Here is a 12175-nt window from a genome sequence, read left to right as displayed (position 1 = left end):
GATTGATCTGTGTATTCTGCTGTTACGCTTGAAACTTTTTGTGTTAGATTAAACCCTATTTCAGCAAGTCTTTATTGAGCCCTTGTTTTGTATGAAGACAGAGGTATACACAATTCCTTACTAAAAAATTATAACCTAGTGAGACTTAGATTAAGCTACTCTGCCATATAAGATGGTGTGTAGGTGCTTTAAGAGAGATATAAGTGAGTTCAGAACCTCAGGTTGTCCACTGGAAGCCCCAGCTCTAGGATTCACAGTTGAAAAAATTGAAGCTCAGGGACACCTGGGTGGCTCAGTTGGTTGAGCAGTTGCCTTCGGCTCAGGTCATGATCCCAGCGTCCTGGGATCGAGTCCCACATCGGGCTCCTTGCTCCGCAGGGAGCCTGCTTCTCCCTCTGACTCTGCCTTCCACTCTGTCTGCCTGTGCTCGCTCTCGCTCTCTCTCTCTGACAAATAAATAAATAAAATCTTAAAAAAAAAAAAATTGAAGCTCAGAGACATTCACTCAGAATATCAGACATAGATCTCTTGATTCTTAAATCCTTGTTCTTTCTGCTGTGTGGTGATAGACACAATTAAGAACTGTCTACGGAGGGAAGATTGATGGAACAGGGAGGTAGAAAGGGAGGAATATGCTGTCGTTTTGTTTTAGACCACTTTTCAGTTCCAAGAATTAGTAGACTGTCAGGTTGGCTTTCAGATTAAGAAATTTTCAAACCTGTAGAAAAGTACAAAAAGTAATCTACCCACCAGATAGATAAATTTGCCAGGTTAGCTGCAGAGCCTTTGAATATAAAGAAATAGTGACCCCAAGTGGTTAAAGGATAAGGAACATTTTCATTAAAGATATAACAAATTATAAAACTGGTATTTAGAGGAAGGGGGAATAAACAAGCTTTGTCTCTTTAGCAACTAAAGAAATGTAAATAAAAAATTATGAATTACCATTAACCATTCCTATCAAATTAGCATAAGTAAAATTTTACAAATGCTAGCCAGGAAAGTGGAAAATGAACACTCTCTTAAACACTGCTGTTGGTGGAATAAATGGGTTCATGATTTTGAGAGACCATCCTGACAATATTTATGAGCCTTTACAGTAAGCATTCTCTTATTTGGTAATTCTTTTCCTGGGAATATAACCTGAGGAAAAAATCCAAAGGGGAAAAAAGTTAAGGCTACAAAGATTTTTAACACCTAAAATATATATATACACATATTATATATATTAGGGGATTTGGTAAGTAAATGATTGTTTAATCAATTTGCTGGATTATTTTATTTTATTTTATTTTATTTTTTTTTAATTTATTTGACAGAACACAAGTAGGCAGAGAGGCAGGCAGAGAGAGAGGAGGAAGCAGGCTCCCTGCCGAGCAGGGAGCCCGATGCGGGACTCGATCCCAGGACCCTGAGATCATGACCCGAGCCGAAGGCAGCGGCCCAACCCACTGAGCCACCCAGGCGCCCTGCTGGATTATTTTAAACTTCTTGTGAACAATTCAGATGTATAAACAGTTGCTTTGGAAATCTTTTAAAGAAATAGCACATCATTGTATAGAGAGAAGAAAAGAATTACCATACTTTGGACACTGATGTTGTATTAGGCATTGAACTAAACACTTCACACATAATACCTGATTTACCCTTTACTGCCCTGTGAAGAAAGGTTGTTCTTTATCATTCAGATAAAAAGAGCTATGGCTCAACAATGTTAGATATATTTGTTATTAGTGGAGCTATAGTTTGAATCTAGGAATATAAAGGATCTAGGAATATAAAATCAACCGACCATGCCTTACTTCTTTTCCCTGTTACTCAGCTATGGAAATTCTACATACAGAGCAAGGTATAAGTTTGGAGAGTCCGTGGAGAGCATGTGTACACTATTAGATTAGTTAGGTGAGATTATAGGTGACTGGTGGTCATCACTTTTGGACACTACTATGAAGTGGCACAGATATAGGTAAATGTGAACGTGTATCAGAAGAGAGGAGAACAGGTGAAAGATGAATGCGAAGCAAGGGCAGGGGGATGGGTGGGGGGTGAGAAAAGCCAAGAGCCAGCTTAAGAAGTAGCTACGCACTCAAAACTCTGAAGAAGTGGAGATGAAGAGGAGGTAAAATTGAGGGAAATTATGAATAGGTTGTGGAAGACTTGTGGCTTTAGAGATTAGGGAGAAAGAACAGCCCAAAGCCATGCACTCCCACCAGTGTGGGGGAGCTAACCAAGTCCAGGGAAAGTTCCTCCAATGTGAAGAAACAAATTCCACATGGGTTCTGGCCGTCTGCTAATCTGACTGGGTTTTTATTAATATTAGAAATCTAGCTTATCTTACATTTATTTTATACTTGTTTTTTGAATTTTTCTGTCAAATTAGTTTTGGGGGGAAAAAAAGTCTATTTTGATCCTTCTTACCACAAAGGAAATGTTTTCTTTATCATTCTTTGGGTCAGGTAGGGAGACTAATATAGAAATAGAACCTGTGAAGGGTCAGGGTATATAAGGGTAAAAAAATGAGTAACCAAAAGAATAGAGGACCGAGGAGTACATATTAAGTTTCCTGTGCTGAGAGTGTTGCCCTATAGAGGAAATATACTTGGATACAAGAGGAACTGTTAGAGTTAGGAGATTTATCTATAGATGTTCACACTTGTGCTCTAACCACTTTTTTGTAGATTGAAGAATGTGTGGTATGCTCTGACAAGAAAGCAGCTGTTCTTTTTCAGCCTTGTGGACACATGTGTGCTTGTGAGAGTAAGTAGCCTATACAAAACTTACTCAGTATAAAAATAGAAAATAAAACAAATTATAGCTTGGAGTGTTTTGTTTTATTTTGTTTTGTTTTAATAACCCATAAACAAAAACACTGGTGGCCTCTATAGTACCTTCCATCTCTTCCTCTGTACTATGTATAATGTCACCTGTGTCATTCCTAACACTCCTGAGTGTTAGCAAAGACAGAATAAGCTATCTTCTATTAACTCGCCTTTTGATTCATTTGTATCAGCACAAAATGATCTCCTCACACACAATAGAAATTTATTTCCAAAAATGAATTTTGAAACATTTAGTCTAGCCCTGCTCATGATTAAAATTAGCACATTCTCATTTGTCTTCACCTTGATATTGCCCTCCTGCACACTTTCCCCACTACTGAGTTCCACCACAGCAACCATTTGGCACTATAATGTCTGGTCTTTTTAATCTTTCTTAATCTTTATGTCAGAAGAGGTTATAGGACTTTTGGGGAGAGTATATTAAAGTACAAGTGATGTTTTAAAATATCTCCTAAACATATTCTTTCAAATGCCTTTGCTTTTTTTTTTTTAAATATTAACATATAATGTATTATTTGCCCCAGGGGTTCAGGTCTGTGAATCATCAGGCTTGTATATTTCACACTGCTCACCACAGCACATACCCTCCCCAGTGTCCATCACTCTCACCCTCTCTCTACCCAGCCACCCTCTCTCTACCTCCACACCCCAGCACCCCTCAGTTTGTTTCATGAGATTAAGAGTCTCTTACGGTTTGTCTCCCTCCCCATCCCATCCTGTTTCATTTTTTCATTCTCTACCCCCAGGATCCCTCCGCTCTGCCTTTCAAATTCCTCATATCAGAGAGATCATATGATAATTGTCTTTCTCTGATTGACTTATTTCGCTCAGCATAAACCCTCTGTTCCATCCATGTCTTTGCAAATGGCAAGATTTCATTTCTTTTGGTGGCTGCACAGTATTCCATTCTTCTTTATCCATTTATCTGTTGTTGGACATCTAGGTTCTTTCCATAGTTTGGCTGTTGTGGACATTGCTGCTATAAACATTCAGGTGCACGTTCCCCTTCAGATCACTACATTTGTATCTTTGGGGTAAATACCCAGTAGTGCGATTGCTGGGCTGTAGGGTAGCTCTATTTTCAGCTTTTTGCGGAACCTCCATGCTGTTTTTCAGAGTGGCTGTACCAGCTTGCATTCCTACCAATAGTGTAGGAGGGTTCCCCTTTCTCCACATCCTCACCTTTGCTTTTTATACTTCCCCTTGTTCTTTACATATTCATGTACTATTCAACATTCTCCTCTTCCTTTTGTTTTCATTTATCACTGGAGGATTTTAAGCAAGTGTAACAACTTATACCTTACTTAAATGGGCTCAATGTAAAGCATGGTATTTTCTATTTTAAAATGGTTCAAGGGACGCCTGGGTGTCTCAGTTGGTTAAGTGTCTGCCTTCATTCAACTCAGGTCATGATCTCAGGTCCTGGGATGGAGCTCTGTTGGCTCCCTGCTTAGTGGGGAGTCTGCTTCTCCCTTGCCCTCTGTCACTCCCTCCAGCTTCCCGCTCGTGCGCTCGCTCTCTCATAAATAAAATCTCTCATAAATAAAAGTTCAGTCAGTAGGTACTGATTTTCAATATAATATCTAAGTAATACACAAATTATATGATAGATTAATTTCATTGGCATAGCCTTGGTGATTTTTTTCATTCTGATAGGAGCTCATCAGCTAAAGAAAGGATCAAGGTTTCCTCCTGTAATATTCTCCTCACATAATTGTTTTTGTTTTCCAAAGACTAGTATAATGGCTATTATCAACTGTAGGAGGACTTGTGGATTTCAGTCTTAAGTAAAGAGAGCTCAGGTTACTTAAGTTTTCGTAGTCTAGGGGCTAGCATACTTTTTCTTTAAAGGGTCACATAATAAATATATTTGACTCTGTGGGCCATGTGTTCTGTAGTAACCACTTAAAACTCTTATTACTCAGCTGTGCCATTATAGTGCAAAGACAACTATAGATGATAGATATGTCAATGAATAGGTGGAACTGCTTTTTATTAATACTTTATTTACAATAACGGGTACCTGAGGGCACCTGGGGGGCTTAGTCTGCTAAGGATCTGTCTCTTGATCTTAGCTCAGGTCTTGATCTCAGGACTGTGAATTCAAGCCCCTGTGCCTAGGGCTGCACATTGGGTGTGGAGCCTACTTTTAAAAAAAAAAAAAAAAAAAAAAAAAAAAGTCTGAGCAAAAACAGGCACCTGGTTGGGTTTGGCTTGGAGGCTGTAGTTAGCCACCCGCCCCCTGCCCCCAGTCCTATACCTAAGTAAGACCTACAGAGACTTGAAAGTTGGTTATAATGAGTAGTTGATAATACAAATTTTCAGCTCTTGCTGCAGTACTTTCTCCAGGAGTTTCCCAACGTTTTTACATTGTCTTTTCATTCATATGTAACAAGAGTAGCAGCTAACTTTGATTAAGCTCTTACCTTGTACCAGACATTTTTGTTTAAGAGAGAGAGAGAGTGTGCGAGCACCAGGGACAGGGCAGTGGGAGAGGGAGGATTTGAAGCAGTTGGTCTCCACATCTAGCATGGAGCCGGACATGGGGCTTTATTTCATGACCCTGAGATCATTACCTGAGTCAAAATCAAGAGTCGTACCCCTAACCCACTGAGCCACCCAGGTGCTCCAGATATTTTAATCTCTTTTAGAGTGTTTCCTCATTTATTTTCACAACACTAAGAAGTAGGTTGTTTTCTCCATTGTATAGACACTTAGTTAAACATTTATTAGCTAAGGAAAATGACATTGAGGTGGAAAATGCCTGTCTTTCAAGGACTGTATAGTGAAGCACTTAGTCCATTACCTACATCCCAGGAATGTGAAGCAGAATATTGGAACCTTGAAGAGTACAAAATAGTGCCTCGAAAGAATGTATCTGTTTTGGAGGGAAGGAAGAAAGATTTTATATAGGCAATATAACAACCTAACATAATAGTTAAAAGAATTTGAGATAATTGTGGTTATATATTATGCAGTGAGCCACTTAAATTAGCTCTTTAAATTTTTAAAAAAAAGATTGGCCCTCAGATATAAGACAAATCCCAAATGAGGTTTCTACTAGCATTAGCTCCTACCTAGTGCTTTGTGCGTAAACCAGCATCAGACCCATCTCTCTTTAGGCCTTGACATGAGATTGGCCTTTATTACCCTTCTCTGTCCACTGGCATAAGCACCATTGGGAGTATGTCCCCCATGTTGTCCACATCTGTGGTTTTGTGCTTTGTTAAAAGTTTAGTGCCTGATCATAAATTATCCCTGGATACCTGTCACAGTTGTCATTTATTTTCCATGTTTTTGAAATGATAAAGACACTTGGTGCATAGACTAAGGATATGGAATATACTTTCATAGTAAATGCTAATGGGAAAGGATATATTGAACTGTATGTTATTTTGTAAATAATTAACAACTAGATGTAGAATTAATAATCCACAACCTATAATTGTGCCTATGCATTTTTAAAAATTTTTTAAATTTTTTATAAACATATATTTTTATCCCCAGGGTTACAAGTCTGTGAATCACCAGGTTTACACAATTCACAGCACTCACCAAAGCACACACCCTCCCCAATGTCCATAATCCCACCCCCTTCTCCCAACCCCCTCCCCCCAGCAACCCTCAGTTTGTTTTGTGAGATTAAGAGTCACTTATGGTTTGTCTCCCTCCCAATCCCATCTTGTTTCATTTATTCTTCTCCTACCCACTTAAACCCCCATGTTGCATCACCACTTCCTCATATCAGGGAGATCATATGATAGTTGTCTTTCTCTGCTTGACTTATTTCGCTAAGCATGATACGCTCTAGTTCCATCCATGTTGTCGCAAATGGCAAGATTTCATTTCTTTTGATGGCTGCATAGTATTCCATTGTGTATATATACCACATCTTCTTGATCCATTCATCTGTTGATGGACATCTAGGTTCTTTCCATAGTTTGGCTATTGTGGACATTGCTGCTATAAACATTCCGGTGCACGTGCCCCTTTGGATCACTACGTTTGTATCTTTAGGGTAAATACCCAGTAGTGCAATTGCTGGGTCATAGGGCAGTTCTATTTTCAACATTTTGAGGAACCTCCAGTGCCTATGCATTTCTTCTTTGGGATGGGAGAGCATTCCTCTGATATATAAATATTAGAAAGTCCATTATTATACATAGCTGATGTTTTCTTGACCGCTACTTTGAAAAAGTGGTTACTAAACAATTTCCTCATTAGATTACATCAGTTTACTAGAAAGAGAGGGAAAAGAATTCTTCAACATAGTTTATGTGAGCAACCGTATAATTAATTCTATATTAGTTAAAACTTAGAAGTATCTTTCTCCTTTATTCTCAAGCCTTAAGATCTTGAAATATTTTTTATTAAAAAAAACCAGAAAAATCCCTTTTCACAATTTGTCTGATATGTTAGAAAATGTCATTATTTTCATAACAATGGGCTCTCTCTTCTAGAGGCTGCCTAAGAAGAATATACATTCATAAGTTGATAATATTTTAAGAAGGTAGAATCGTGTATTCATAGAAGTCGTTTGATGTTTATCTCAGTGTGAGATTTCAGTTATAAAACTGAGAAGGGCAGCCCTCTTGTTTGCATTGTCTCTTGTAAGAAGTATCCTATTGTTCTTCCGCAGACTGTGCTAGTCTGATGAAGAAGTGCGTGCAGTGTCGGGCAGTCGTTGAACGAAGAGTGCCTTTCATTATGTGTTGTGGAGGGAAAAGTTCAGAAGATGCCTCTGATGACATCTGTAAGTGTATTTTCTTGAGCTTTTTCTTTGTTTTCTTATTGGGACTTTCATGAAGATCTCATCTCATGTGTAGTACACTATTACCTTGTAAAGTACAGGGTACGTGACCCGAATCTACAGAGCAACAGGTGGGGTATGCTCTTGTTACAGGAAACTTGAAATTTTATTGTTCTAGCTTACACTATGATAGAACTTGAAGCATTTGTCTTTTGAGAAACTTCTGTGTAGGATATAAAGAAAATTGCTGTATTCTTGCTTAAAGAAAATGTGCTCTTTTTAAGATTAAATTTAGTGTATCTTGGTGGAATAGCGTATTACAAATTATTTTTTCAGTTACACAAGTATTAATGCCTCATTCCTTTGTGTAGCAGGTTTTACCTAGTGCATGTCCATATTTTATAGAGTAGTATTTATTTGGGACAGAGTAACTGTAGATATCTTGAAGTGTAACTCAGTGAAGAAATGGAAAAATAAAAAGCAAGTTATTTACTTTTCAATCTTCTTAATACTATAGCTGTATAAAAATATTTTTCATCTCTGCACTAGATATAAACTTGGATGGTATCTTTGATTTTTTTGTTCTGTGTACACATGAGGAAGAAGATTAGCAACCACTTTTGCCCAGGGCTTTCTGTCTTTATCAGCAGTAGAGTAGAATAAAAATCCCAGGGACAAATTAACTAGAGTTAAAAGTAAAAGTCTAGAGAGTTGTTAAAATTGAAATAAAAAATTTCCCACCATTTACCAGACTCACTGATCACAGCTTTTCTTTCACGGAGTTCCTCATCTCGGATCAGTAGCAAGGAGGGTTGGGCAGGGGGAAGAAGCCTAGGTTTTTGTGTGTTCTCATAAACATCATCTAAGAGACTTTATAATTTTTGCTGCCAAAACTGACTAAAAAGTGCTGTGCTGTCTACATTCGTCAGTTCGTATAATGCGGGAGCAGAGAAAACAAGCATAAAATGTATTTGTGAGCTTGCCAAAGGAAGCACGTAGTACCTTGGAAAACCCAGAAATCTGTGTGTAGATTGTTGTCTAGCAGAGTTAAATATAATTAGAAAATAATGTGCAAACTTGTTTCTTTCTGAAGATTATAAATGAATGAGTATAATACGAATGTCACTACTGTATATGTTGTCCATGAATGAGAAAAAATTTTAAAGAGGACTTTAATAATAGTCTTGTGTTTTTAATAAAGCAGTAATAATTTTAGAAATAAAAAATCATTGCTATGTCAAAACAATCATACATTAAAATATTTTATTTATATTTATTATATTATAGCAAGTGGAAATATTCCAGTGTTACAAAAGGACAAAGATAATACCAATGTCAATGCAGATGTGCAAAAGTTACAGCAGCAATTACAGGACATTAAAGAGCAGGTAATAATGATTTTTCTTCTTGGTAAATGATGATTCTGAGAATGGCACTCAATATTTTTCTTTAAAACTACTAGTGTCTTAAGGGTTGCTGGGGGGAGGGGGGTTGGGAGAAGGGGGTGGGGTTATGGACATTGGGGAGGGTATGTGCTTTGGTGAGTGCTGTGAAGTGTGTAAACCTGGCGATTCACAGACTTGTACCCCTGGGGATAAAAATATATGTTTATAAAAAATTAAAAATTAAAAAAAAATACTAGTGTCTTATGTAGTAATCATGGTTTATATTAGGGTATCAATTATAGTATTTGAATATTTGCAAAAGGTAATGTGATTCAAATATTTAATCAGGTACTTTCCAAAACAAGAAACGCATGGATGACCAATAAATGTGAAAAATGCTCAGTCAGATCAGTCATCAAGAAATGAAAGTTGGGGAGCCTGGCTGGCTCTGTCAGTAGAGCATGTACTCTTTTTTTTTTTTTTTTTTTTTTTTTTAAGATATTATTTATTTGAGCGACAGAGATTGCAAATACACAGAGAGGCAGGCAGAGAGAGAGGAGGGGAAGCAGGCTCCCTGCTGAGCAGAGAACCCAGTGCGGGGCTCGACCCCAGGACCCTGGGATCATGACCCGACCTGAAACAGAAGCTTTTACCCACTGAGCCACCCAGGTGCCCTGAGCATGTACTCTTGATCTTAGGGTCGTGAGTTTGGGCCCCGCTTTGGGCATAGATCTTACATTAAAAAAAAGAAGAAGAAGAAATGAAAATTAAAACTACATTAGGTGTCTTTTCTCACCTGCCTGACTGCATGGAAAACTCAGTGTTAGAAATTGTCAGTACAAAGTGTTAGAATATGTAGCAGCCGTAACTCACATACTGCTGTTGGGAATATAAATTAGTAAAAACACTTTGGAAAAGTTTGTCATTATAATCATAAAACTAAGCAGGATATTGTTTGGGGACACAAACTTGGAAACAATTGTACAGATGGTGTTTAAAACCAAGGGTAGTGGGGCGCCTGGGTGGCTCAGTGGGTTAAAGCCTCTGCCTTCGGCTCAGGTCATGATCCCAGGGTCCTGGAATCAAGCCCTGCATCAGGCTGTCTGCTCAGCAGGGAGCCTGCTTCCCTTCCTCTCTCTGCCTGCCTCTCTGCCTACCTGTGATCTCTGTCTGTCAAATAAATAAATAAAGTCTTAAAAAAAAAAAAAAAAAAAAAAAAAACCAAGGGTAGTGGTTTTCTTGGCTGGGATGGCGGGAAGGGAGCACAAGGGGCATTTCTTTATAGAGGGATAGATAAAGTGCTGATTACATACGTCTGATCAGTTTGTGAACTTTTATCAAGCTGTACATTTATGACTTGTGCACATTTCTGTATAGATGTGATACTTAGGTAGAAAGTAGTATACACACACACACATACATATTCACTTTCTCTTTCTCTCTCACACACGCACACCATAAAGAAAAGCAAAGGAAAGAAAAATGTAATATTTAGAATAGTTGGTATCGGTGAGGGGTAGATGGAAAGCATTTGGGAGGATGTGTGGAGTAGCTTCAAAAGATAGGGTAGCATTCCATCCTTTAAACTTGTTCTTCATATCTTATACATGCCAACAGAAGTACTCTTTTATCTACTCATTATTTAATAGCAGCAACAGTAAAATAAAGAAGTTAGTTAAGACTTGTTACATATATAATAGGTAAGAAAGTCTGTCTGCCACCTGCCCCAGCCTTATCATTTGACCCAGCAATTAAATCAGATCCAAAGGATTGAGAAGCAGAGGGTGTTATTTCTTTAGTTTGGGTATCACATCAGTGTTGCCGTGCAGTTATTAATAATCACTTTCATCTTTTCTACTGAATATAAGAAAGTAACATAGTCACTAAATAGGATAACTAATGACCCTTGTGATAGAGTAATATGGTAGCTACAGTAATTTAGAATGAAGCATACATATATATATATATACTAGGAATTTGAACACCATGTAAAAAGATGAAAACTCTAAGCTAGTTTTTCTTTTGAAATCTCACTCCTAGTAATACTTACTGTATAGTGAATTCAAGATAAACATGGACTTACCAGTTCTTATGCAGGAACATAAAAATAGGAACATATTTTGCTCATTCTAATATAAAATAGAACATTTCAGAAATCTTGAAACTCCTCAGAATCTCATTTCCTTTCCCGTGAGACACTTATAGAAAGGTAAAACTGATTTATGAATACATCTGTGGAAAGCATTTCATCTCCTAATGGTGAATTAAAATTGTTCTTAAAATGAATAATGGCACTTTTTGAGCCCTATTGTATATCCTTAAAAATTCAGCTCTACCTTTACCCAGGTTTAGCACTCCAAAGAAGTTCCTTCTCCCTTAAATAATCTTCATGACCATATTGTGTCACTAAAATATTTAAACAATTATAGGAAATTCATTTTCTGAGGATTGATGAAATTTCTTTTTTTTTTTTTTTAAAGATTTTATTTATTTATTTGACAGACAGATCACAAGTATGCAGAGAGGCAGGCAGAGAGAGAGGAGGAGGAAGCAGGCTCCCTGCTGACCAGAGAGCCTGATGAGGGACTCGATCCCAGGATTCTGGGATCATGATCTGAGCCGAAGGCAGAGGCTTTAACCCACTGAGCCACCCAAGGTGCCCCTTGATGAAATTTCTTTTTTTTAAATTTTTAAAAAAGATTTATTTATTTATTTATTTATTTAACAGATAGATCACAAATAGGCAGAGTAGCAGGCAGAGAGAAGGAGAAGCAGGCTCCTTACTGAGCAGAGAGCCCGATGCGGGGTTCGATCCCAGGACCCTGGGACCATGACCCGAGGTGAAGGCAGAGGCTTAACCTTAACTCTGAGCCACCCAGGCACCCCCCGCCCTTGATGAAATTTCTTGCAGGGACCCCTTCAGAGTTACCAGGACATAGCAGCTGAATAACCCTTTTTAAATTTTAAATCTCCAGTCTTTCTATTACCCCAATGTAATATCATGTGGTATTAAGCATATATTAATCTCAAAGTAACTTAACCTAGGCTGTGTGCAGATGTGTTTACTTTTGGAAATAAGAGTTATTAATTAACTGCATATAGCTCATGAAAATTTAAGGGAAAAGAACTATTTTAATGGCACTAAAAGACTGGTTTGGCTTTTTAAAATAAAAAAAATACAATTTTCTACAACTTTGTTT

General features: G+C 37.7%; 1 protein-coding gene across 1 annotated transcript in view; it reads left to right on the top strand.

The window, feature by feature from the left end:
- Positions 1 to 12175, top strand: part of MIB1 (MIB E3 ubiquitin protein ligase 1) — a 138034-nt gene that overhangs the window by 117967 nt on the left and 7892 nt on the right. The window contains exons 18-20 of the mRNA XM_059138816.1: positions 2679 to 2757; positions 7480 to 7593; positions 8878 to 8978. Of these exons, the coding sequence (XP_058994799.1) occupies positions 2679 to 2757; positions 7480 to 7593; positions 8878 to 8978 (294 nt within the window). The remainder of the gene's footprint in view (positions 1 to 2678; positions 2758 to 7479; positions 7594 to 8877; positions 8979 to 12175) is intronic.

The sequence above is a fragment of the Mustela lutreola genome, chromosome 11 (assembly GCF_030435805.1).
Source record: "Mustela lutreola isolate mMusLut2 chromosome 11, mMusLut2.pri, whole genome shotgun sequence".
NCBI classification, from domain to species: Eukaryota; Metazoa; Chordata; class Mammalia; order Carnivora; family Mustelidae; genus Mustela; species Mustela lutreola.
Note: the sequence above shows the minus strand (reverse complement) of the source record. Positions and strands in the feature narration are given on the sequence as shown.